This window comes from Oncorhynchus nerka, linkage group LG12 (assembly GCF_034236695.1).
Source record: "Oncorhynchus nerka isolate Pitt River linkage group LG12, Oner_Uvic_2.0, whole genome shotgun sequence".
Taxonomy (NCBI): Eukaryota; Metazoa; Chordata; class Actinopteri; order Salmoniformes; family Salmonidae; genus Oncorhynchus; species Oncorhynchus nerka.
The window spans coordinates 85,343,596-85,371,164 of NC_088407.1; the positions used below are offsets into that span (position 1 = coordinate 85,343,596).

General features: G+C 49.1%; 2 protein-coding genes across 2 annotated transcripts in view; one reads left to right on the forward strand and one right to left on the reverse strand.

The window, feature by feature from the left end:
* LOC115119581 (angiopoietin-related protein 7) overlaps positions 1-15,704 on the reverse strand; it is a 38,889-nt gene extending 23,185 nt beyond the window's left edge. The window contains exons 1-2 of the mRNA XM_065025898.1: positions 15,501-15,704; positions 7,190-8,022 (exon numbers count right to left, since the gene is read on the reverse strand). Coding sequence (XP_064881970.1) covers positions 7,190-7,729 — 540 coding nt within the window. The 5' untranslated portion in view covers positions 7,730-8,022; positions 15,501-15,704. The remainder of the gene's footprint in view (positions 1-7,189; positions 8,023-15,500) is intronic.
* A 7,013-nt stretch (positions 15,705-22,717) lies between these two features.
* On the forward strand, positions 22,718-26,903 carry pomca (proopiomelanocortin a). Its single transcript, XM_029648417.2, is given in 4 exon segments — positions 22,718-23,427; positions 24,630-24,753; positions 26,291-26,395; positions 26,397-26,903. Coding segments are annotated over 3 exon segments (696 nt in total). The 5' UTR covers positions 22,718-23,427; positions 24,630-24,636; the 3' UTR covers positions 26,871-26,903.
* The last annotated feature ends 666 nt before the right edge of the window (positions 26,904-27,569 follow it).

A 27,569-nucleotide genomic window follows, 5' to 3' on the forward strand; every position in this document is an offset into this window, starting at 1 on the left:
CTGCCAGTGACTGGAACGAATTGCAAAAATCACTGAAGTTGGAGACTTTTATTTCCCTCACCAACTTTAAACATCAACTATCTGAGCAGTTAACCGATCGCTGCAGCTGTACATAGTCCATCTGTAAATACCCCCCCCCCCCACAATCTACCTACCTCGTCCCCATACTGTTTTTATTTGATTTACTTTTCTGCTCTTTTGCACACCAGTATCTCTACTTGCACATCATCATCTGCTCATTTATCACTCCAGTGTTAATCTGCTAAATTGTAATTATTCGCTCCTATGGCCTATTTATTGCCTACCTCCTCATGCCTTTTGCACACACTGTATATAGACTTTATTTTTTCAACTGTGTCATTGACTTGTTTATTGTGTTATTGGCTTGTTTATTGTTTATTCCATGTGTAACTGTGTTGTTGTCTGTGTCACACTGCTTTGCTTTATCTTGGCCAGGTCGCAGTTGCAAATGAGAACTTGTTCTCAACTAGCTTACCTGGTTAAATAAAGGTGAAATAAATAAAAATACCAACGTTACAATCTCTGATGTCTCTCGAATTTCATCTACCTTGTTGTCAAGGGACTGGACATTGGCGTGTAGTATACTCGCGAGCGGTGGGCGATGTTCACGTCTACGGAGCCTGACCAGGAGGCCGCTCCATCTGCCCCTTCTGCGGCGCCGTTGTTTTGGGGTCGGCTTCTGGGATTAGATCCATTGTCCTGGGTGGTGGTCCGAACAGAGGGTCCGCTTCAGGAAAGTCTTATTCCTGGTCGTAATGTTGGTAAACTGACGCCGCTATTATATCCAATAGTTCTTCCCGGCTATATGTAATAAGTCTTAAGATTTACTGGGGTAACAATGCAAGAAATAATACATTAAAAAACTAAATACTAGATAGTTTCCTAAGGACTCAAAGCGAGGCGACCATCTCATGACAGAGAGGAAAGAGAGGGAGTAGAGGGAGAGAGAGGGAAGGAGAGACCGAGAGGAGGGAGAGAGAGGGAAGGAGAGACAGAGGAGAGAGAGTAAAGGGAGAGAGAGGAGAGAGAGAGAGAAAGGAGAGAGAGTAGAGAGAGGAGAGAGAGAGAGTAGAGAGAGGAGAGAGAGAGAGAGAGAGAGGGTAGAGAGAGAGTGAGGGAAGGAAGGAGAGAGAGAGAAATAGGTTATTGTCTTTGGCCCTAATACCCACAGCCCTGTAAGAACTAAACTGTGGCTTGTCCTAGGGATAGATTCAGTAAGCTCCACCTCGGGGAAGGGTGTCTAAAAAAGTGTGGAGATCTTTCCACTACCTTATATCTCCCACTGCTGATGTATGTAGCCTGCACTTCCTGCTGTACTGTATGTAGCCTGTACTTCCTGCTGTACTGTATGTAGGCTGCACTTCCTGCTGTACTGTATGTAGCCTGTACTTCCTGCTGTACTGTATGTAGCCTGTACTTCCTGCTGTACTGTATGTAGCCTGTACTTCCTGATGTACTGTATGTAGCCTGTACTTCCTGCTGTACTGTATGTAGCCTGTACTTCCTGCTGTACTGTATGTAGCCTGTACTTCCTGATGTACTGTATGTAGCCTGTACTTCCTGCTGTACTGTATGTAGCCTGCACTTCCTGCTGTACTGTATGTAGCCTGTACTTCCTGCTGTACTGTATGTAGCCTGTACTTCCTGCTGTACTGTATGTAGCCTGTACTTCCTGCTGTACTGTATGTAGCCTGTACTTCCTGCTGGACTGTATGTAGCCTGTACTTCCTGCTGTACTGTATGTAGCCTGTACTTCCTGCTGTACTGTATGTAGCCTGTACTTCCTGCTGTACTGTATGTAGCCTGTACTTCCTGCTGTACTGTATGTAGCCTGCACTTCCTGCTGTACTGTATGTAGCCTGTACTTCCTGCTGTACTGTATGTAGCCTGTACTTCCTGCTGTACTGTACTTCCTGCTGTACTGTATGTAGCCTGTACTTCCTGCTGTACTGTATGTAGCCTGCACTTCCTGCTGTACTGTATGTAGCCTGTACTTCCTGCTGTACTGTATGTAGCCTGTACTTCCTGCTGTACTGTATGTAGCCTGTACTTCCTGCTGTACTGTATGTAGCCTGCACTTCCTGCTGTACTGTATGTAGCCTGCACTTCCTGCTGTACTGTATGTAGCCTGTACTTCCTGCTGTACTGTATGTAGCCTGTACTTCCTGCTGTACTGTATGTAGCCTGTACTTCCTGCTGTACTGTATGTAGCCTATATTTCCTGTAAGCACCAAACCCAGTTGCCAAATACAGCCAGGGGAAGTATGGAGGAGCGAAACCCCAGGGAGGGGCACTCTGACAGGGGTAGAGAGGCACGTGGGACTGGGGCAGAACGTGGGACTGGGGCAGGATGCTGTCTAATCCTTTTAGCATGCAAGGTTAAGGAGGACTTATCACCTGGAGAAATAGGGAGAGGGCGAAAGATATCAGGGTGGTTAGGGAAGTGGGGGATGGGGAGAAAGAAAGGTAAGGGGGGGGACACGGTCAGTGGGTGGGGTCAGTGAGGTAGGGTCAGTAGGGTATGGACAGTGAGGTAGGGTCAGTGAGGTAGGGGGAGGGATAGGGTCAGTGGGGTAGGGACAGTGAGGTAGGGTCAGTGAGGTAGGGACAGTGGGGTAGGGGAGGGATAGGGTCAGTGGGGTAGGGACAGTGGGGTAGGGGAGGGATAGGGTCAGTGGGGTAGGGACAGTGAGGTAGGGTCAGTGGTGTAGGGTCAGTGGGGTAGGGTCAGTGGGGTAGGGACAGTGGGGTAGGGACAGTGGGGTAGGGTCAGTGGGGTAGGGTCAGTGGGGTAGGGTCAGGGGTAGGGACAGTGAGGTAGGGGGAGGGGTAGGGACAGTGGGGTAGGGTCAGTGAGGTAGGGTCAGTGAGGTAGGGACAGTGGGGTAGGGGAGGGATACGGTCAGTGGGGTAGGGACAGTGAGGTAGGGACAGTGCGGTAGGGGGAGGGATAGGGACAGTGGGGTAGGGACAGTGGGGTAGGGACAGTGGGGTAGGGGAGGGATACGGTCAGTGGGGTAGGGACAGTGGGGTAGGGACAGTGGGGTAGGGACAGTGGGGTAGGGGGAGGGATACGGTCAGTGGGGTAGGGACAGTGAGGTAGGGTCAGTGGGGTAGGGCAAGTGAGGTAGGGACAGTGAGGTAGGGACAGTGGGGTAGGGTCAGTGGGGTAGGGACAGTGGGGTAGGGACAGTGAGGTAGGGACAGTGAGGTAGGGACAGTGAGGTAGGGACAGTGGGGTAGGGACAGTGAGGTAGGGACAGTGAGGTAGGGACAGTGAGGTAGGGACAGTGGGGTAGGGAGGGATACAGTGGGGTAGGGACAGTGAGGTAGGGACAGTGGGGTAGGGGAGGGATAGGGACAGTGGGGTAGGGACAGTGGGGTAGGGTCAGTGAGGTAGGGACAGTGGGGTAGGGGGACGGATAGGGTCAGTGGGGTAGGGACAGTGAGGTAGGGTCAGTGGGGTAGGGGAGGGATAGGGACAGTGGGGTAGGGGGAGGGATAGGGACAGTGGGGTAGGGGGAGGGATAGGGACAGTGGGGTAGGGACAGTGGGGTAGGGACAGTGGGGTAGGGGGAGGGATAGGGACAGTGGGGTAGGGACAGTGAGGTAGGGACAGTGCGGTAGGGGAGGGATAGGGACAGTGGGGTAAGGACAGTGGGGTAGGGACAGTGGGTAGGGACAGTGGGGTAGGGGAGGGATACGGTCAGTGGGGTAGGGACAGTGAGGTAGGGTCAGTGGGGTAGGGACAGTGAGGTAGGGACAGTGGGGTAGGGACAGTGAGGTAGGGACAGTGAGGTAGGGACAGTGAGGTAGGGACAGTGGGGTAGGGACAGTGGGGTAGGGACAGTGAGGTAGGGACAGTGGGGTAGGGAGGGATACGGTCAGTGGGGTAGGGACAGTGAGGTAGGGACAGTGGGGTAGGGGGAGGGATAGGGACAGTGGATAGGGACAGTGGGGTAGGGGGAGGGATAGGGACAGTGGGGTAGGGACAGTGAGGTAGGGTCAGTGAGGTAGGGACAGTGGGGTAGGGAGGGATAGGGTCAGTGGGGTAGGGACAGTGAGGTAGGGTCAGTGGGGTAGGGGTAGGGATACGGTCAGTGGGGTAGGGACAGTGAGGTAGGGACAGTGGGGTAGGGGGAGGGATAGGGACAGTGGGGTAGGGACAGTGGGGTAGGGGGAGGGATAGGGACAGTGGGGTAGGGGGAGGGATAGGGACAGTGGGGGTAGGGACAGTGGGGTAGGGACAGTGGGGTAGGGACAGTGAGGTAGGGTCAGTGAGGTAGGGACAGTGAGGTAGGGTCAGTGGGGTAGGGTCAGTGGGGTAGGATCAGTAGGGTAGGGGAGGGATAGGGGCAGTGGGGTAGGGTCAGTGGGGTAGGGACAGTGGGGTAGGGACAGTGAGGTAGGGTCAGTGAGGTAGGGACAGTGAGGTAGGGTCAGGGAGGGTCAGTGGGGTAGGGGGAGGGATAGGGTCAGTGGGGTAGGGTCAGTGAGGTAGGGTCAGTGAGGTAGGGACAGTGAGGTAGGGACAGTGGGGTAGGGGGAGGGATAGGGTCAGTGGTGTAGGGTCAGTGGGGTAGGGACAGTGAGGTAGGGACAGTGAGGTAGGGGGAGGGATAGGGTCAGTGGGGTAGGGGAGGGATAGGGACAGTGGGGTAGGGGAGGGATAGTGAGGTAGGGACAGTGGGGTAGGGGCAGTGAGGTAGGGACAGTGGGGTAGGGGGATAGGGAGTGAGGTAGGGGGACAGTGGGGTAGGGGAGGGATAGGGACAGTGGGGTAGGGGGAGGGATAGGGACAGTGGGGTAGGGGAGGGATAGGGACAGTGGGGTAGGGGGAGGGATAGGGACAGTGGGGTAGGGACAGTGGGGTAGGGACAGTGGGGTAGGGGGAGGGATAGGGACAGTGGGGTAGGGGGAGGGATAGGGACAGTGGGGTAGGGACAGTGGGGTAGGGACAGTGGGGTAGGGGGAGGGATAGGGACAGTGGGGTAGGGGGAGGGATAGGGACAGTGGGGTAGGGACAGTGGGATAGGGACAGTGGGGTAGGGGAGGGATAGGGACAGTGGGGTAGGGGATAGGGACAGTGGGGTAGGGACAGTGGGGTAGGGGGAGGGATAGGGTCAGTGGGGTAGGGGAGGGATAGGGACAGTGGGGTAGGGGGAGGGATAGGGTCAGTGGGGTAGGGACAGTGGGGTAGGGGGAGGGATAGGGACAGTGGGGTAGGGGGAGGGATAGGGTCAGTGGGGTAGGGGGAGGGATAGGGTCAGTGGGGTAGGGGAGGGATAGGGTCAGTGGGGTAGGGGGAGGGATAGGGACAGTGGGGTAGGGGGAGGGATAGGGTCAGTGGGGTAGGGGGAGGGATAGGGACAGTGGGGTAGGGGAGGGATAGGGACAGTGGGGTAGGGGGGGATAGGGACAGTGGGGTAGGGGGAGGGATAGGGTCAGTGGGGTAGGGGGAGGGATAGGGACAGTAGGGTAGGGGGAGGGATAGGGTCAGGGGGTAGGGGGAGGGATAGGGACAGTGGGGTGGGGGGAGGGATAGGGTCAGTGGGGTAGGGGAGGGATAGGGACAGTGGGGTAGGGGGAGGGATAGGGACAGTGGGGTAGGGGGAGGGATAGGGTCAGTGGGGTAGGGGAGAAAGAAAGGTAAGGGGGAGAAAGGGGGAGGGATACGGTCAGTGGGGTGGGGTCAGTGAGGTAGGATCAGTAGGGTAGGGGGAGGGATAGGGGCAGTGGGGTAGGGTCAGTGGGGTAGGGACAGTGGGGTAGGGACAGTGAGGTAGGGTCAGTGAGGTAGGGACAGTGAGGTAGGGTCAGTGGGGTAGGGTCAGTGGGGTAGGGGGAGGGATAGGGTCAGTGGGGTAGGGTCAGTGAGGTAGGGTCAGTGAGGTAGGGACAGTGAGGTAGGGTCAGTGGGGTAGGGGAGGGATAGGGTCAGTGGTGTAGGGTCAGTGGGGTAGGGACAGTGAGGTAGGGACAGTGAGGTAGGGGGAGGGATAGGGTCAGTGGGGTAGGGGAGGGATAGGGTCAGTGGGGTAGGGGGAGGGATAGTGAGGTAGGGACAGTGGGGTAGGGGCAGTGAGGTAGGGACAGTGGGGTAGGGGGAGGGATAGGGTCAGTGGGGTAGGGGGAGGGATAGGGACAGTGGGGTAGGGACAGTGGGGTAGGGACAGTGATGTAGGGACAGTGGGGTAGGGGGAGGGATATGGGTCAGATCCCCTGTAGTTCTAGAACTCTGACTCCCCTGTAGTTCTAGAACTATGACTCCCCTGTAGTTCTAGAACTCTGACTCCCCTGTAGTTCGAGAACTCTGACTCCCCTGTAGTTCTAGAACTCTGACTCCCCTGTAGTTCTAGAACTCTGACTCCCCTGTAGTTCAAGAACGCTGACTCCCCTGTAGTTCTAGAACGCTGACTCCCCTGTAGTTCTAGAACTCAGAATTACAGTTCCAGTTATAGTTCTAACTGTGACTGACCTGTAGCTCCAGAACTCTTGATGTGTTTTATGTAACTGTGACTGACCTGTAGCTCCAGGACTCTTTATGTGTTTTATGTAACTGTGACTGACCTGTAGCTCCAGACCTCTTGATGTGTTTAATGTAGGTGTGACTGACCTGTAGCTCCAGAACTCTCAGTGTGTTTCATGTAGCTGTGACTGACCTGTAGCTCCAGAACTCTCAATGTGTTTCATGTAGCTGTGACTGACCTGTAGCTCCAGAACTCTCAGTGTGTTTCATGTAGCTGTGACTGACCTGTAGCTCCAGAACTCTGTATGTGTTTCATGTAACTGTGACTGACCTGTAGCTCCAGAACTCTCAATGTGTTTCATGTAGCTGTGACTGACCTGTAGCTCCAGAACTCTCAGTGTGTTTCATGTAGCTGTGACTGACCTGTAGCTCCAGGACTCTTTATGTGTTTCATGTAGCTGTGACTGACCTGTAGCTCCAGGACTCTCAATGTGTTTCATGTAGCTGTGACTGACCTGTAGCTCCAGAACTCTCAGTGTGTTTCATGTAGCTGTGACTGACCTGTAGCTCCAGAACTCTCGGTGTGTTTAATGTAGCTGTGACTGACCTGTAGCTCCAGAACTCTCAGTGTGTTTCATGTAGCTGTGACTGACCTGTTGCTCCAGAACTCTCAGTGTGTTTCATGTAGCTGTGACTGACCTGTAGCTCCAGGACCTTGATTCGGTGCCTGTGACTACGGAGTTCCTCCTGTAGCTGGGAGATGGTCTCCTGGAGGTCCTGCAGCTGCTGTTTCCTCTCCTGGTTCTCCTGCAGCCAGTAGGACACTTCGTCAGTGCAGCGGAACATGTCTGGGCAGCGCTGGTGTTGGAGCTGAGGCAGCGTGGCTGTGACTCGACACTGACCGTTAGGCAACACCTCGTTGCTGTACTCCCCACACTGCATCAGACCGCTGCTGATACGATGGCTGTCTGGGTGTTCGTGTACGTCCGGATGGGAGTTTGGGTGTGAGTCTGGGTTTGTGTCCGGATGTTGATCATATGTGTCTGTCTGTGTTTCCGGAAGGAATTCTTTTGGAGGCACGTCTATACCGGAGTCTGATTGGGTGTCTCTGTGTCCCCCTGTGTTGCTGTCATCAGCTCTGTCTTGGTGTGTATCTGTGTAGTCTCCAGTCACCAGGGCAACGGTCCATAGGGCCAGTAAGGCAGCAGTCAGCAAGAGAGGTGGTCTCATCCTGAGCATCCAAACCAGGTCCAGAAAGACCCTCTCAGACCAGCTCCAGCATGGGGGCTACACCTAAACTTGGCTCCAAATTAGACCAACTTAGACAAGGTCTTCACTCAGGCCAGGTCCAGTTGCAACCAGAGCCATCCAGGCTAGTTGTGGTCCCATGCAGTCCAGCTGTGCTTGGCTCTTATTCCCTCCAGATAGAGAGACCAGCAGGGAGACAGACTTCTTGGAGTGCAGTGGGACAGGAACTGCCTCCATTCACCGGACACCCTCCTCTCCTCATGACAGCATCCTCACTGGCCTCACTGAGGACACACACACACACACAGTTAAACACACATTCTGACTGAGGATATACACACTCACACACACACACACACACACACACACACACACACACACACACACACACACACACACACACACACACACACTGACTGAGGATACACACACACACACACACACACACACACACACACACACACACAGTTAAACACACATTCTGACTGAGGATACACACACACACACACACACACACACACACACACACACACAGTTAAACACACATTCTGACTGAGGACACACACACACATACACAGTTGAACACACACACACACACACTTTGACTGAGGACACACACACACACACACACACACACACACACACACACACACACACACACACACAGTTAAACACACATTCTGACTGAGGATATACACACTCACACACACACACACACACACACACAGTTAAACACACATTCTGACTGAGGATACACACACACACACACACACACACACAGTTAAACACACATTCTGACTGAGGATATACACACACACACACATGCTGACTGAGGACACACACACATACACAGTTGAACACACACACACACACTTTGACTGAGGACACACACACACATACACACACACAGTTAAACACACACACACACACTTTGACTGAGGACACACACACACACACACACACACACACACACACACACAGCAGAGAACAACAGACATTCATTTCATCCATCCTCCCCCCTCTCTTGTCCACAGCCCATCCTCCCCTCTCTCCTGTCCACAGCCCATCCTCCCCTCTCTCCTGTCCACAGCCCATCCTCCCCTCTCTCCTGTCCACAGCCCATCCTCCCCCCCTCACTCCTGTCCACAGCCCATCCTCCCCCTCTCTCCTGTCCACAGTGTGCTTAGGGTCGTTGTACTGTTGGAAGGTTAACCTTCGCCCCAGTCTGAGGTCCTGAGCGCTCTGGAGCAGGTTTTCATCAAGGATATCTCTATACTTTGCTCTGTTCATCTTTCCTCGATCCGGACTAGTCTCCCAGTCCCTGCCGCTGAAAAACATCCCCACAGCATGATGCTGCCACCACCATGCTTCACCGTAGGGATGGTGCCAGGTTTCCTCCAGACTTGACGCTTGGCATTCAGGCCAAAGAGTTCAATCTTGGTTTCATCAGACCAGAGAATCTTGTTTCTCATGGTTGGAGAGTCCTTTAGGTGCCTTTTGTCAAACTCCAAGCGGCCTGTCATGTGCCTTTAACTGAGGAGTGGCTTCCGTCTGGCCACCTTACCATAAAGGCCTGATTGGTGGAGTGCTGCAGAGATGGTTGTCCTTCTGGAAGGTTTTCCCATCTCCACAGATGAACTCTAGAGCTCTGTCAGAGTGACCAGCTGGTGGCCAGCACTAGGAAGAGTCTTGGTGCTTCCAAACTTTTCGCATTTAAGAGTGATAGAGGCAAATGTGTTCTTGGGGCCTTCAATTTGCAGAAATGTTTTGGTACCCTTCCCCAGATCTGTCCTTCAACACAATCCTGTCTCTGAGCTCTACAGACAGTTCCTTCGACCTCACGGCTTAGTTTTTTGCTCTGATATGCACTGTCAACTGTGGGACCTTATATAGACAGGTGTGTGCCCTTCCAAATCATGTCCAATCAATTCAAATGTACCACAGGTGGACTCCAATCAAGTTGTAGAAACATCTCAAGGATGATCAATGGAACAGGATGCACCTGAGCACAATTTCGAGTCTCATAGAAAAGGGTCTGAATACTTATGGAAATAAGGTCTGTTTTTTTAATATTTTTTTTTTTAGAAATGAGCAAAAATGACTAAAAACCTGTTTTCTCTTTGTCATTATGGGGTATTGTGATGTCATTATGGGGTATTGTGTGTAGATTGATGAGGGGGAAAAAACTATTTATTCCACAAAATGTGGAAAAAGTCAAAGGGGTCTGAAAACTTTCCGAATGCCCTGTAGATGTGTGTCACCGGAAGCTTCCTCTCTGAGACGGGAATCCCATTATGGACTCACCACTAGGCAGATCAGCAGGTTACGACCCCACAGCCTATATACAACTACTTCCTGGACCTACCCTTTATTCAGCATTACTTTCCCTCTCTCTGTATTCTCCTTCTTTAATATCCTTTCATCTCTCTCTCCTCTTTCCGTTTCCTCTCCCTTCCTGTCCTTCTCTCCGTCTCACTTCCTCTCCCTTCCTGTCATTCCTTCTCTCCATCTCACTTCCTCTCCCTTCCTGTCCTTCTCTCCGTCTCACTTCCTCTCCCTTCCTGTCATTCCTTCTCTCCATCTCACTTCCTCTCCCTTCCTGTCCTTCTCTCCGTCTCACTTCCTCTCCCTTCCTGTCATTCCTTCTCTCCATCTCACTTCCTCTCCCTTCCTGTCCTTCTCTCCGTCTCACTTCCTCTCCCTTCCTGTCATTCCTTCTCTCCATCTCACTTCCTCTCCCTTCCTGTCCTTCTCTCCGTCTCACTTCCTCTCCCTCTGTATCCCATCGGTATTCCTTCACCGTTCCTACAGATCATTAAACCTGCATCTCCATAATGCGGTCGGACCACCGCAGACCTAATCGCTCCTACGACCTCTCTAGACCATAATTGGTGGTTAAAACCTGTTATGGATCATGCGCATTTTCGCAACTTTTTGTTAAAAATCACGCAACATTTCAGTGTCCTGCTACTCATGCCAGGAATATAGTATATGCATATGATTAGTATGTGTGGATAGAAAACACTCTGACGTTTCTAAAACTGGTTAAATCACGGCTGTGACTATAACAGAACGTGCGTTTCATCGAAAAGCGCAGGAAAATCTGATCACTGAAAATGGGAAAATATATCCATGCGCCACTTGAACCTATTGTTGAATGGGAACCACATTAAATGGGGCCGAGGTTGCAATACCTACAGCTTCCACACGATGTCAACAGTCTTGTCATTTGCCTAGGATTTGTTTCTTGGTCAAACGGACACGAGGCAGCGCATTTCTTCTGGTCTCCAACAGGATGTTTTGGTTGAGAAATATTTGGACATGATATCAGGACGTGGAGCTATTGAATATACATCGCCCGTGATCATTTTGATAGATTATTAACGTTTACCAAATCCTAAAGTTGCATTACAAAAGTATTTCGAAGTGTTTTGTGAAAGTTTATCTTCGACTTTTTTAATTTTAAAAAATGACGTTGCGTTATAAAACTCAGTTTTTTCCTTGATTACACAGTCTTCATAGATCGATATCTAGGCTATATATGGACCGATTTAATCGAAAAAAAGACCCAATAGTGATGTTTATGGGACATCTAGGAGTGCCAAGAAAGAAGCTCGTCAAAGGTAATGAATGTTTTATATTTTATTTCTGCGTTTTGGGTAGCGCCGGCTATCGCAAAATCTGTCGTTTTAGGTGACGTTCCAGTACTTTGGGGGTGCATGCTATCAGATAATAGCTTCTCATGCTTTTGCCGAAAAGCATTTTACAAATCTGACTCGGTGGATAGATTCACAACGAGTGTAGCTTTAATTCAGTACCTTGAATGTGTGTTTTAATGAAAGTTTGAGTTTTATCAAAAACTATACGTGGCGCTCTTGAAATTTCCGCTGATTTGATCCCCGCAGAGGGAGCTAGTCCCTAACTTAAGATGAGATCCTGACTAAGGTTTAACCTGAAATGGCCTACACTACACTTGGCCACTCAATGTACAGTGTATATATACACACACACACACACACACACACACACACACACACACACACACACACACACACAGTGGGGCAAAAAATAATTTATTCTGTACAGGCCTCTCTCATATTTTTAAGTTGGAGAACTTGCACAATTGGTGCCTGACTAAATACTTTTTTGCCCCAGAGATAGGTTGTCATTAAGATGCACTGTATATACAAAAGTATGTGGACACCCCTTCCAATTAGTGGATTCAGATATTTCAGCCACACCCGTTGCTGACAGATGTATAAAATCGAGCACCCAGCCATGCAATCTCCATAGACAAACATTGTCAGTAGAATGGCCTTATTGAAGAGCTCAGTGACTTTCAACGTGGCATCGTAATGGGATGCCACCTTTCCAACAAGTCAGTTTGTCATATTTCTGCCCTGCTAGAGCTTCCCCGGTCAAGTGCTGTTATTGTGAAGTGGAAACGTCTAGGAGCAACAACAGCTCAGCCGTGAAGTGGTAGGCCACACAAGCTCACAAAACAGAACTGCAGAGTGCTGAAGCGCGTAGTGCGTAGTGGTCCTAGGTTGCAACACTCACTACCGAGTTGCCAGCTGCCTCTGGAAGCAACTTCAGCACAAGAACTGTTTGTCGGGAGCTTCATGAAATGGGTTTCCGTGACTGAGCAGCCGCACACAAGTCTAAGATCACCATGCGCCATGCCTAGCGTCGGCTGGAGTGGGGTAAAGCTCGCCGCCATTGGACTCTGGAGCAGTTGAGTTGCGTTTTCTGGAGTGATGAATCACGCTTCACCATCTCGCAGTCAGACGGACGAATTTGGTTTGGCGGATGCCAGGACAACGCTACCTGCCCCAATGAATAGTACCAACTGTAAAGTTTGGAGGAGGAATAATGGAATGGGGCTGTTTTTCATAGTACGGGCCCCTTAGTTCCAGTAAAGGAACACACTACGGCATAAGACATTCCTAGACAGTTCTGTACTTCCAACTTTGGGGAAGGCCCTTTCCTCTTTCAGCATGACCCCCATGCACAAAGCGAGGTCCATACAGAAATGGTTTGTTGAGATCGGTGTGGGAGAACTTGACTGGCCTGCACAGAGCCCTGACCTCAACCCCATCGAACAACTTTGGGACGAATTGGAACCCCGACTGTGAGCCAGACCCAATCGCCCAACATCAGTGCCCGACCTCACTAATGATCTTGTGGTTGAATGGAAGCAAGTCCCCACAGCAAAGTTCCAAAATCTAGTGGAATTCTTCTTCTTCTTCTTCTTCTTCTTCTTCTTCTTCTTCTTCTTCTTCTTCTTCTTCTTCTTCTTCTTCTTCTTCTTCCCAGTAGAATGGAGGATGTTATAGCAGCAAAGGGGGGGGGGGGCAACTCCATATTAATGCCCATGATTTTGGAATGAGATGTTCGACGAGCAGTGTCCTCATACTTTTGGTCATGTGGTGTAAATTGTCTGTGACTTAACACACAAGTATTCAAAAGTGGTGAAGTGAAATGAAAAAAATTACTTGTTTAAATAATAATAATAATAATAATTAAACGGAAAAGTGGTTTTTGCAAATGTATTCACCCCCTTTGCTATGAAACCCCTAAGTAAGATCTGGTGCACCCAATTACCTTCAGAAGTCACATAATTAGTTAGATTGCACACAGCTGGACTTTATTTAAGTGTGATCTCAGTATATATATATATATATATACATGATCTCAGTATATATACACCTGTTCTGAAAAAGAACCCAGAGTCTGCAACCCCACTAAGCAAGGGGCACAACCAAGCAAGCGACACCATGAAGACCAAGGAGTTCTCCAAACAGGTCAGGGACAAAGTTGTGGAGAAGTACAGATCAAGGTTGGGTTATAAAAAAATATCTGAAACTTTGAACATCCCACAGAGCTCCATTAAATCCATTATTCAAAAATGGAAAGAATATGGCACCACAACAAACCTACCAAGAGAGGGCCGCCCACCAAAACTCACGGAGCAGGCAAGGAGGGCATTAATCAGAGGCAACAGAGAGACCAAAGATAACCCTGAAGGAGCTGCAAAGCTCCACAGCGGAGATTGGAGTATCTGTCCATAGGACCAGTTTAAACCGTACACTCCACAGAGTTGGGCTTTATGGAAGAGTGGCCAGAAAAAAGCCATTGCTTAAAGAAAAAACAAGCAAACACATTTGGTTTTTGCCAAAAGGCATGTGGGAGACTCCCCGAACATATGGAAGAAGGTACTCTGGTCAGATGAGACTAAAATGTAGCTTTTTGGCCATCAAGGAAAATACTATGTCCGGCGCAAACCCAAAATCTCTCATCACCCCAAGAACAGCTTCCTCACAGTGAAGCATGGTGGTGGCAGCATCATGTTGTGAGGATGTTTTTCATCAGCAGGCAACTGGTCAGAATTGAAGGAATGATGGATGGTGCCAAATACAAGGACAATGACCCTAAGCATACCAGCAGGACAATGACCCTAAGCATACTGCTAAAGCAACACTTGAGTGGTTTAAGGGGAAACATTTAAATGTCTTGGAATGGCCAAGTCAAAGCCCAGACCTCAATCCAATTGAGAATCTGTGGTATGACTTAAAGATTGCTGTACACCAGCGGAACCCATCCAACTTGAAGGAGCTGGAGCAGTTTTGCCTTGAAGAACGGGCAGAAATACCAGTGGTGTGCCAAGCTTATAGAGACATACCCCAAGAGACTTGCATATGTAATTGCTGCAAAAGGTGGCTCTACAAAGTATTGACTTTGTGGGGGTGAATAGTTATTCACGCTCAAGTTGTTTTATTTCTTGTTTGTTTCACAATAAAACATATTTTGCATCTTCAAAGTGGTAGGCATGTTGTGTAAATCAAATGATACAATCTCTCCAAAAATCTATTTTAATTAAAGGTTGTAAAGGCAACAAAATAGGAAAAATGCCAAGGGGGATGAATACTTTCACAAACCACTGTATATCTTCCTCTCTCCCTTTCTATCTCTCTCTCACTCTCCCTCTCTTTATTTCTCTCTCACTCTCCCTCTCTCTCCCTGTCTCACTCTCCCTCTCTCTCCCTCTCTCTCCCTGTCTCACTCTCCCTGTCTCTCTCTCCCTGTCTCACTCTCACTCTCCCTGTCTCTCTCTCCCTGTCTCACTCACTCACTCACTCACTCACTCACTCACTCACTCACTCACTCACTCACTCACTCACTCACTCACTCACTCACTCACTCTCCCTCTATCTCTCTCTATCTCTCACTCTCCCTCTCTCTCTCACTCTCCCTCTCTCTCTCTCTCTCTCTCTATCTATCTCTCTCCCTCTATCTATCTCCCTCTCTCTATCTCTCTCTCACTCTCTCACGATGTGGCCTGCTAGATTCATTTAGATTATAGAACTTGTTTAACTAGTGTCCTAATCATTCTTAACACTGACAGCTGCTTCAAGTGTCTCTGAGTGATTTACAGTATCTACAGTTCAGGATTAGTTAGCATACCTGAGTCAGCACCATCATCGGACCTGACCAGCTTAGAAAAGAGACAAGTGCTGGCTATCGGTATCCATAGAACGAACCGTTGTTTTGTGGGTGTGGCCATGCTCAGTAGTGTGTGTTTGTTACACAACACTCACACAGCAACCAGCAGTTAACAGCGATTATCATAAAGAGACCTTTTTTTGTGGGTTGCCATTAGTCTTAAAGCCTCTCTCGCCATCTCTCTCCCTCTATGATCACTCACACTCTCTCTCTCTCTCTCTCTCTCTCTCGTTAGATAGATAAAGAAAATGCTTCCTACCTTTCTGTGGACGGTGACAACTCCTTATTGGAAAAGCAGCAGGCTGAGTGAGTGTTGGAAATGTGTTTTTTGTTGTTGTGTGTGAGTCGCTCTGTGTGTGTGAGGTGTGTGTGCTTCTCTGTCTCTGTGTGTGTGAGGTGTGTGTGTGTGCACTTCTCTCTCTGTCTTCTAGAGCAAAGCGACAGTGTGTCAGAGTCCTGAGCAGACATCTTATCCCCCACAATCCTCTGTAATAGGATTCAACACAGAGACATGAGACTACACAGCGTCACAGCTACCTTACTGTAATGTACTGTACACACACTCAATCACACGCAATCTCACACACACACACACACACGCGCGCACACACGCACGCACGCACACACACATAACTTTCCTTATGCGTACAGGCAGGTTCTAAGTCAAAGCAGGGTGTGTCAGGTGGCCTCTGAATGTTGTGCTCTGTTCTTGAACATTCACCTAAATGAACACTGAGCAACAGCATCACCTGCTGATACATAAAACGCGGAACGATAGAGTTAGGACATCACACTACTATGCAACTACTGGGGAATTACCAAGAAGGTCACCACACAAGTCTGGTGTGTTAGTGCCGGGCTAGAACTAAAGTCATCCTGAATCAGGTTTGTTAGTGCTGGGCTAGAACTAAAGTCATCCTGAATCAGGTTTGTTAGTGCTGGGCTAGAACTAAAGTCATCCTGAATCAGGTTTGTTAGTGCTGGGCTAGAACTAAAGTCATCCTGAATCAGGTTTGTTAGTGCTGGGCTAGAACTAAAGTCATCCTGAATCAGGTTTGTTAGTGCTGGGCTAGAACTAAAGTCATCCTGAATCAGGTGTGTTAGTGGTGGTCTTTACCATGTCCAACCTGGTCCATAACTATCTGGTCTTTACCATGTCCAACCTGGTCCATAACTATCTGGTCTTTACCATGTCCAACTTGGTCCATAAGTATCTGGTCTTTACCATGTCCAACCTGGTCCATAAGTATCTGGTCTTTACCATGTCCAACTTGGTCCATAAGTATCTGGTCTTTACCATGTCCAAACTGGTCCATAAGTATCTGGTCTTTACCATGTCCAACCTGGTCCATAAGTATCTGGTCTTTACCATGTCCAACCTGGTCCATAAGTATCTGGTCTTTACCATGTCCAACCTGGTCCATAAGTATCTGGTCTTTACCATGTCCAACCTGGTCCATAACTATCAGGTCTTTACCATGTCCAACCTGGTCCATAACTATCAGGTCTTTACCATGTCCAACCTGGTCCATAACTATCAGGTCTTTACCATGTCCAACCTGGTCCATAAGTATCAGGTCTTTACCATGTCCAACCTGGTCCATAAGTATCTGGTCTTTACCATGTCCAACCTGGTCCATAAGTATCTGGTCTTTACCATGTCCAACCTGGTCCATAACTATCTGGTCTTTACCATGTCCAACCTGGTCCATAACTATCTGGTCTTTACCATGTCCAACCTGGTCCATAACTATCTGGTCTTTACCATGTCCAACCTGGTCCATAAGTATCCGGTCTTTACCATGTCCAAACTGGATTGGGTTTCATTCCGGTCACCGATTAAAGGCATTTTACGATTGCAGTGTTTACCTTGAATGGGATCTCTGTGAACGCAGAAGCTGGGATTGGCCCGGGAACATTGCCTTTAAAGGCCTAACTCAGCTGTTTTCATCTCAATATCAAATCATTTCTGTGTAACGACTAAGTACCTTAATGTAAATAAAACATTTATGAGCAAAAACTATTTCTCAAGTAAGGATATAGCTAGGACTGTGGGGTAGTCAAATCAAATCAAAGTGTATTGATCACATACACGTGTTTAGCAGATGTTATTACCAGTGTAGCGAAATGCTTGTGTTTCTAGATCCAACAGTGTAGTAATGTTTTACAGTAATATCTACCCAATTTCACAACAATACACACAATACACACAAATCTAAAGTAAAGGAATGGAATTAAGAATATCTAAATATTAGGACGAGCAATGTCAGAGCGGGATAGACTAAAATACAGTAGAATAGAATACAGTATATAAAAACTCATTGTAAAGGGTTAAAACACTGTTTCCCATGCTTGTTCAATGAACCATAAACAATAAATAAACATGCACCCGTGGAACGGTTGTTACGACACTAACAGCTTACAGACGGTAGGCAATTAAGGTCACAGTTAGGAAAACTTAGGACACTAAAGAGGCCTTTCTACTGACTCTGAAAAACACCAAAAGAAAGATGCCCAGGGTCCCTGCTCATCTGCATGAACATGCCTTAGGTATGCTGCAAGGAGGCATGAGGACTGCAGATGTGGCCAGGGCAATAAATTGCAATGTCCATACTGTTAGACGCCTAAGACAGCGCTACAGGGAGACAGGACGGACAGCTGATCGTCCTCGCAGTGGCAGACCACGTGTAATAACACCTGCACAGGATCGGTACATCCGAACATCACACCTGCAGGGACAGGTACAGGATGGCAACAACAACGGTCCGGGTTACACCAGGAAAGCACAATCCCTCCATCAGGGCTCAGACTGTCCACAATAGGCTGAGAGAGACGGGATTGAGGGCTTGTGGGCCTGTTGTAAGGCAGGTCCTCACCAGACATCACCGGCAACACCGGCCTATGGGCTCAAACCCACCGTTGCTGGACCAGACAGGACTGGCAAAACGTGCTGTTCACTGATGAGTCGCGGCTTTGTCTCATCAGGGATGATGGTCGGATTCGTGTTTATCATCGAAGGAATGAGCGTTACACCGAGGCCTGTACTCTGGAGCGGGATCGATTTGGAGGTGGAGGGTCCATCATGGTCTGGGGCGGTGTGTCACAGCATCATCTGACTGAGCTTGTTGTCATTGCAGGCAATCTCAATGCTGTGCTTTACAGGGAAGACATCCTCCTCCCTCATGTTGTACCCTTCCTGCAGGCTCATCCTGACATGACCCTATAGCATGATAATGCCAACAGCCATACTGCTCGTTCAGTGCCTGATTTCCTGCAAGACAGGAGCGTCAGTGTTCTGCCATGGCCAGTGAAGAGCCCGGATCTCAATCCCATTGAGCACATCTGGGACCTGTTGGATCGGAGGGTGAGGGCTAGGGCCATTCCCCCAGAAATGTCTGGGAACTTGCAGTTGCCTTGGTGGAAGAGTGGGGTAACATCTCACAGCAAGAACTGGCAAATCTGGTGCAGTCCACGAGGAGGAAATTCAATTCAATTCCATTTTCAATTAAATTCAATTAAATTCAAATGTGTTTATATAGCCCTTCATGCATCAGCTGATATCTCAAAGTGATGTACAGAAACCCAGCCTAAAACTCCAAACAGCAAGCAATGCAGGTGTTGAGATGCACTGCAGTACTTAATGCAGCTGGTGGCCACACCAGATACTGACTGTCACTTTTAATTTTGACACCTCCAATTTGTTAAGGGACACATTATTCCATTTCTGTTAGTCACATGTCTGTGGAACTTGTTCAGTTTATGTCTCAGTTGTTGAATCTTGTTATGTTCATACAAATATTTACACAAGTTTTTGACAGTTGACAGTGCGAGGATGTTTCTTTTTGAGTTTACACATGAGATGAGTAATGCAAAATATGTAAACATTATTAAAGTAACTTGTGTTCCATTATTAAAGTGGGCAGTGATTTAAAATCTATATAGAGCAGCAGCCTCTAATGTGCTAGTGATGGCCTATTCTGGGTGGAGGCTATTTAGCAATCTGATGGCCTTGAGATAGAAGCTGTTTTTCAGTCTCCCGGTCCCAGCTTTGATGCACCTGTACTGACCTTGCCTTCTGGATGACAGCGGGGTGAACAAGCAGTGGCTCAGGTGGTTGTTGTCCTTGATGATCTTTTTGGCCTTCCTGTGATATTGGGTGCTCTAGGTGTCCTGGAGGGCAGGTAGTTTGCCCCCGATGATGCATTGGGCAGACCGCATCACCCTCTGGAGAGCCTTGCGATTGAGGGCGGTGCAGTTGCCGTTCCAGGCGGTGATACAGCCCGACAGGATGCTCTCAATTGTGCATCTGTAAAAGTTTGTGAGGGTTTTAGGTGACCAGCCATATTTCTTCAGCCTCTTGATGATTGAGTTGGAGGCGTGCGTGGCCACACAGTCATGGGTGAACAGGGAGTACAGGAAGGGGCTGAGCACGCACCCTTGTGGGGCCCCTGTATTGACGATCAGTGAAGTGGAGGTGTTGTTTCCTACCTTCACCACCTGGGGGCGGCCCGTCAGGAAGTCCAGGACCCAGTTGCACAGGGCTTGGTTCAGACCCTGCATCCTGAGCTTAATGATGAGCTTGGAGGGTACTATGCTGTTGAATGCTGAGCTATAGTCAATAAACAAGATTATTACATAGGTATTCTTCTTGTTCAGATGAGATAGGGCAGCGTGCAGTGTGATGGCGATTGCATTGTCTGTGGACCTATTGGGGCGGTAAGCAAATTGAAGTGGGTCTAGGGTGTTTGGTAAGGGTAGAGGTGATATGATCCTTGACTGGTCTCTTTTAAAGCACTTCATGATGACAGAAGTGAGTGCTACGGGCATTAGTCTTTTAGTTAAATTACCTTAGCTTTCTTGGGTCCAGGAACAATGGTGGACATCTTGAAGCATGTGGGGACAGCAGACTGGGATAGGGAGAGATTGAATATGTCCATAAACACACCAACCAGCTGGTCTGCGCTCTAGTCTAAGTAAGGGACCTTATTGGATAGGTATATAAATGAGCTTTTATTGGCAGTGAGGTTTGGAACTCACTTTGTTATTGATCCATTTGGCGGCAGGTAGCCTTGCGGTTGTTGGGCCAATACCCGAAAGGGCATTGGTTTGAATCCCCGAGCCGGCAAGGGTCTGTTGTTCTGCCCTCGAGCAGTTAATCCCAACAACAACTTCTCCCCGGACGCCGATGACGTTGAAAAAGGCAGATGCACCTCTCTGATTCAGACGGGTTCAAATCAGAAAACACATTTCAGTTGAATGCATTCAGTTGTATTATTGGCTGTGGCTGTGGTGGGTGTGGTCAGAGGGGTTAAAGGTCAGTACTGACTAGATATCTCTCCCTGTGAACTTAGACCGCCTGGTGATGTCCCCAGACAAGCCAGAACTCCACCCATTGCAAAGAAACGGTTGATTAGAAAGTCAAAAGTGTAAAATTGTATTTTCAACCTGCAACTATCAGGAAATAACAACATTTATCACACTTTTACAGTGTTAGTTTTATCAGGTGTTGTACAAAAGGATACAAAACAAGCCTTTTAAAAGCTGCGACTATAAACTGCAATCGGGTTGAACCACAGCACAGGTTTCCTCCTGTTAGAGCTGCTATCAATGGAAAAAGATGATTTGCATTCAAGCAATTCACATTTTGTCTTAAATGGTAAACTGTCAATAAACCGTTCCGTCTAAGAGGAGAGGTTCAGATGTACTTGTATGTTTCCACCAATGAAGTCATTCACTAAATGCCTTCCTCCATGCACTCCACAACCACTCAGCTCCGTCTGTCTGCAGTGTGTGTGTGTGTCTTCAGTGTGTGTGTGTGTGTGTCTTCAGTGTGTGTGTGTGTGTCCGCAGTGTGTGTGTGTGTTTTTGTTCGTTTGTCAATCGCAGGACCGTACACACAACGAGCCAAGGTCAGACGGTGCACTAATGGACATCCTCTACAATTACAATGAAGTTACACGAGGTCTCAGAGTGCCTGTGTGTGTGTGTGTGTGTGTGAATGTTTGTGTGTGTGTGTGTGTGTGAGAATGTTTGTTTGTGTGTGTGTGTGTATGTTTGTGTGTGTGTGTGTGTGAGAATGTTTGTTTGTGTGTGTGAATGTTTGTGTGTGTGTGTGTGTGTGTGAGACGGTTTGTTTGTGTGTGTGTGTGTGTATGTTTGTGTGTGTGTGAGAATGTTTGTTTGTGTGTGTGTGTGTATATGTTTGTGTGTGTGTGTGTGTATGTTTGTTTGTGTGTGTGTATATGTTTGTGTGTGTGTGTGTGTGTGTGTGTGTATGTGTGTGTGTGTGTATGTTTGTGTGTGTGTGTGTGTGTGTGTGTGTATGTTTGTGTGTGTATGTTTGTTTGTGTGTATGTGTGTGTGTGTGTGTATGTTTGTGTGTGTGTGTGTGTGTGTGTATGTGTGTGTGCGTGTATGTTTGTGTGTGTGTGTGTGTGTATGTGTGTGTATGTGTGTGTATGTTTGTGTGTGTGTGTGTGTATGTGTGTGTATGTTTGTGTGTGTGTGTGTATGTGTGTGTGTGTGTATGTTTGTGCGTGTGTATGTGTGTATGTTTGTGTGTGAATTTAATTAAATGTGAACGGCCAGAGAGCAGGTCCCTGTTGAACGGCTGAGTCACTGAGGTTAACAGAGGTCATGACTCATGACCCTCCTGACACCCGGACTAGCCAGTAACCACCCTCCTCCTCCTTCCCCCTTTTCTCCTCCTTCGCCAACCTCTCCATCTCATCTCATCTCCTCCTCCTGCTGCCATCTCCATCTCATCTCCTCCTCCTCCATCTCCATCTCATCCATCTCCATCTCATCTCATCTCCTCCTCCTCCTCTCCATCTCATCTCCTCCTCCCATCTCCATCTCATCTCCTCCTCCTCCTGCCATCTCCATCTCATCTCCTCCTCCCATCTGCCATCTCCATCTCATCTCCATCTCCATCCTCCCTCCTCCTCCTGCCATCTCCATCTCCTCCTCCTCCTGCCATCTCCATCTCCTCCTCCTCCTGCCATCTCCATCTCATCTCCCTCCTGCCATCTCCATCTCATCTCCTCCTCCTCCTGCCATCTCCATCTCATCTCCTCCTCCTCCTGCCATCTCCATCTCCTCCTCCTCCTGCCATCTCCATCTCATCTCCTCCTCCTCCTCCTGCCATCTCCATCTCCATCTCCATCTCATCTCCTCCTCCTCCTCCATCTCCATCTCATCTCCTCCTCCTCCTGCCATCTCCATCTCATCTCCTCCTCCTCCTGCCATCTCCATCTCATCTCCTCCTCCTCCTGCCATCTCCATCTCATCTCCTCCTCCTCCTGCCATCTCCATCTCATCTCCTCCTCCTCCTGCCATCTCCTCCTCCTCCTTCTCCATCTCATCTCCTCCTCCTGCCATCTCCATCTCATCTCCTCCTCCTCCTCCTGCCATCTCCATCTCCTCCTCCTCCTGCCATCTCCATCTCATCTCCTCCTCCTCCTCCTGCCATCTCCATCTCCTCCTCCTGCCATCTCCATCTCATCTCCTCCTCCTCCTGCCATCTCATCTCATCTCCTCCTCCTCCCATCTCCATCTCATCTCCTCCTCCTCCTGCCATCTCCATCTCATCTCATCTCCTCCTCCCATCTCCATCCTGTTTGTCACCCGGCCTCTTCAAGTCGTTAATCCCCACAGGGAAGTGTGTTCCTGCTACTCAGCCAGCAGACAAAGAGCCACCAACAGCCAGATGTCAGTCAGAACCCTGGACCATTCAGACCAGAGTAATTCCATACCCTCACCTTCAGCATGCAGACAAGACGCATGACGTGTTGGCAGACCCTTGTTAATACCCTTCATAATTCACCTTTGTGTGTGTGTGTGTGTATGTCTGTGTGTTTCCACTCTGCTGACGTTCAAGTCCTAACTGGTGGACAAAGATGGGACATGGTTCTCTAAACGGTTGTAATGCATTGGACACTCATTATAATGGTGTGTGTGTGTGTGTGTGTGATTGTCAAATTTGGCTCGTGGCCCCGGTGGTCTCGGGAACCTCCGTCACTCAGGTTCAGGTATAAAAGAGAGGGCCAGAGACAGAGACACACACACACTCTCTCAGACACACACACCCACAGACGGACAACAGTGCTGAAGTGGACAACTCATCGGAAGAGAAAAGTGATCGACTGGTCGGAGGAGAGACAGAGAAGAGAATACTTTTGAAACAGGTTAGTGACATCAGATGTGTCATTTTTTGATTTGAGAATGATTATAATTTAAAACAACACTGAAGTCGGAAGATAATAGTAATTATTCCTTTAAAAAAATATATATATATCATTATTTAGTCATTTAAAATGATTGTCATTAATTAACATTATTTGATTAAATGCTCATTATTTGACTAAATTACATTTGGTTGTCTACAGCTGTCTGTGGGCTTCTATAATTTATTGTAAATAAGACAAATGTATATATTCTTTACTTCTTCACATAAACAGTGAGATAAGTGGTGTTAGCTCATACAGTCAATCAGTCAGTAAGAGAGTCAGTCAGCAAGCCAGTCTGTCTGTCAATCCATCAGTCAGCCAATCAGTCAGTCAATAAGCCAGTGAGTCAAACAGTCAGCAAGCCAGCCAGTCAGTCAGTCAGTCAATTAGTCAGCAAGCCAGTCATTAAGCCAGTCAGTCAGTCAGTCAGTCCTTCAGTCTTCCAGTCAGTCAGGGTGGCTACTTTAAAGAATCTAAAATATATTTTGATTTGTTTAACACTTTTTTGGTTACTACATGGTTCCATATGTGTTATTTCATAGTTGTGATGTCTTCACTATTATTCTACAATGTAGAAAATAGTAAAAATAAAGAAAACCCCTGGAATGAGTAGCTGTGTCCACACTCTTGACTGGTACTGTAGGTCCTCTATGGACTTCATTAGATAAGAAATGTGTTACATTTTTGTCCCGTTTCTCGTCATGAATGTTGTTCTGGAGGCAGCTCTGCAGAGTGGTCACTAGCTGGCACAGCCACAAAAGTCATACAATCTGATTGTAAACCTCACATTAACCACACTTAACCCATACCTTAAATTAAGACCAAAAAGCACATTTTTGTTTTTTCATCTTTACAAGGCAGCCAGTTCTGACACTTGATAATAAACGTCAACCGGCATGTTTGTCACACTCATCTGCCGTTCTTATGATGACATTCATGAATGGGTCAGTAGAATGCTGCATTCATGACATGTCGGAACTAGAACACTGGGACATTTCCGACTTGGAATCTCATTGTAGAAAGATTATATATAGTTTCCCACGATCAGAATCAAACAATAGGAAGCTCTACGCAAAAAAATATATCTTAATTTGAACTCAGAGGTTCCGAGTTTCTGACTTGTCTTAAATGCAGTATAACTGTGTTTTTCCTGTGTGCAGCGTGACGATGCTGTGTCCTGCGTGGTTATTGGCTGTGGCTGTGGTGGGTGTGGTCAGCGGGGTTAAAGGTCAGTGCTGGGAGAATCCTCGCTGTCAAGACCTCAACTCTGAGAACAGCATCCTGGTGAGTTAGAAGCGTTGCAGAGAGCGCAATGTTTTTGAAAAGTTAAGCTCAAGGCCGGGATTGAATCGGATTGCAGGTTATAGGCATTGTGGCTTTTAAAGGCAATGTTCCAATATGAAATTGAGTTTAAAAGCGGCAATGCCTATAACCCGCGATTACATTGAATCCCAGCTCAAGTATGTAAGTGGCTCCCGAGTGGCGCAGCGGTCTAAGGCACTGTATCTCAGTGTCACTACAGACCCTGTATCACAACCGGCCGTGATAGGGAGTCCCATAAGCCGATGCAAAATTGGCTCAGCATCGTCCGGGGTTTGGTCGTGGTAGTCCGTCGTTGTAAATAAGAAATTGTTCTTAACTGACTTGCCTAGTTAAATAGAGGTTAAATAATACATAATAATAATGACCTAGTTAAATAAAGGTACAAAATAAATACAAATTAAACAGAGCAGTTACGAGTGTTACAGTACTTTACTGTAACCCACCTACTAACCTACCTCTCCCTCCTCTCTGCTCTTCCCTCTCCTCTCCGGTCTTGTCCTTCTCCCTCCCCTCTCCTCTCCTCTCTTCCCTCTCTCCTCTCCGGTCTTGTCCTTCTCCCTCCCCTCTCTCCCCTCCGGTCTTGTCCTTCTCCCTCCCCTCTCTTCCCTCTCTCCTCTCCGGTCTTGTCCTTCTCCCTCTCCTCTCTCCCCTCTCTCCTCTCCTCTCCGGTCTCGTCCTTCTCCCTCCCCTCTCTTCCCTCTCCGGTCTCGTCCTTCTCCCTCCCCTCTCTTCCCTCTCCGCTCTTGTCCTTCTCCCTCCCCTCTCTCCCTCTCCTCTCCTCTCTTCCCTCTCTCTTCTCCGGTCTTGTCCTTCTCCCTCCCCTCTCTTCCCTCTCTCCTCTCCGGTCTTGTCCTTCTCCCTCTCTCTCTCTCCCCCCTCTCCTCTCCTCTTGTCTCCTCTCCGGTCTTGTCCTTCTCCCTCCCCTCTCTTCCCTCTCTCCTCTCCGGTCTTGTCCTTCTCCCTCCCCTCTCTTCCCTCTCCGGTCTTGTCCTTCTCCCTCCCCTCTCTCCTCTCCTCTCTTCCCTCTCTCTTCTCCGGTCTTGTCCTTCTCCCTCCCTTCTCTCTCCCTCTCTCCTCTCCCTCCCCTCGGTCCTCTCCCTCCTTCTCCCTCCCCTCTCTTCCCTCTCCGGTCTTGTCCTTCTCCCTCCCCTCTCTTCCCTCTCCGGTCTTGTCCTTCTCCCTCCTCCCTCTCTCCTCTCCTCTCCTCTCTTCCCTCTCTCTTCTCCGGTCTTGTCCTTCTCCCTCCCCTCTCTTCCCTCTCTCCTCTCCGGTCTTGTCCTTCTCCCTCTCCTCTCTCCCCTCTCTCCTCTCCTCTCCGGTCTCTACCTTCTCCCTCCCCTCTCTTCCCTCTCCGGTCTTGTCCTTCTCCCTCTCCTCTCTCCCTCTCTCTCCTCTCCCTCTCTCTTCCTCTCTCGGTCTTGTCCTTCTCCCTCTCCTCTCTCCCCTCTCCTCTCCTCTCGTCCTTCTCCTCTCCCTCCTCCTATCGACCTCCTCACAGGAGTGCATCCAGCTCTGTCGTTCTGACCTCACCGCCGAATCTCCCATCTTCCCTGGCGAGGTCCATCTCCAACCCAACTCCCCCTCTGACTTTCCTCCCCCTCCTTACCTCTGTCCCCCCCTCTCCCCTGTCCCCCTTGGAGCAGCAGAACATCATGTCCCCCCAGGCCAAGCGATCCTACTCCATGGAACACTTCCGCTGGGGGAAGCCTGTGGGAAAGAAGCGCCGCCCGGTGAAGGTCTACACCAATGGTGTGGAGGAGGAGTCCTCCGAGGGCTTCCCCAGCGAGATGAGACGAGAGCTGGGCACCAACGAGGCCATGTACCCCTCCCTGGAGGCTGGGGCTGTGGAAGGGGGAGAGGGCCTGGGGGGCGAGGCGGATGGCCTGGGTGGGGTGTTTAGTCTTCAGGAGAAGAAAGACGGCTCGTACAAGATGAACCACTTCCGCTGGAGCGGACCGCCCGCCAGTAAGCGCTATGGAGGGTTCATGAAGAGCTGGGACGAACGTAGCCAGAAACCACTGCTCACTCTGTTCAAAAATGTCATCATCAAAGACGGACAGCAGAAGAGAGAGCAGTGAGGGGGGAGAGGGGAAGGGAGAATAGGTGAGTAAGAGGGGGAGGGAGAGAGGGGAAGGGAGGATAGGTGAGCTGAAGAGGAATACCATTATCAGGCTTGAGGGAGAGAGGACATGGGGGTTGAGGGAGGGAGAGAGGACATGTGGGGGTTGAGAGAGAGAGAGAGAGGACATGTGGGGGTTGAGGGAGAGAGAGAGGACATGTGGGGGTTGAGGGAGAGAGAGAGGACATGGGGGTTGAGGGAGAGAGAGAGGACATGGGGGGTTGAGGGAGAGAGAGAGACATGTGGGGTTGAGGGAGAGAGAGAGGACATGGGGGTTGAGGGAGAGAGAGAGGACATGGGGGTTGAGGGAGGGAGACAGGACATGGGGGTTGAGGGAGGGAGAGGGGACATGAGGGGGTTGAGGGAGGGAGACAGGTCATGGGGGGGGGGGGGGGGGGTCGAGGGAGAGAGAGAAAGTCCCGTTTCTCCCCATCCAGCTCCGTAGGACGTACATCCAGTAAGCTGTCATTTGATTCGCAATTCGGAGACAAACAAGCTTTGTGATTGGCTAAAGGCGCTTTGTCCTCTGACCCAGCATGATGTTAGCTGCCAATGTAATAATGTCTCTAATAAATCTTAACTCTGTATAGAACCATGCTGTTGTCACTGAGGGATGGGTATAGGGGTGATGGGTAAAGAAGAAAATCATTATTGGAAT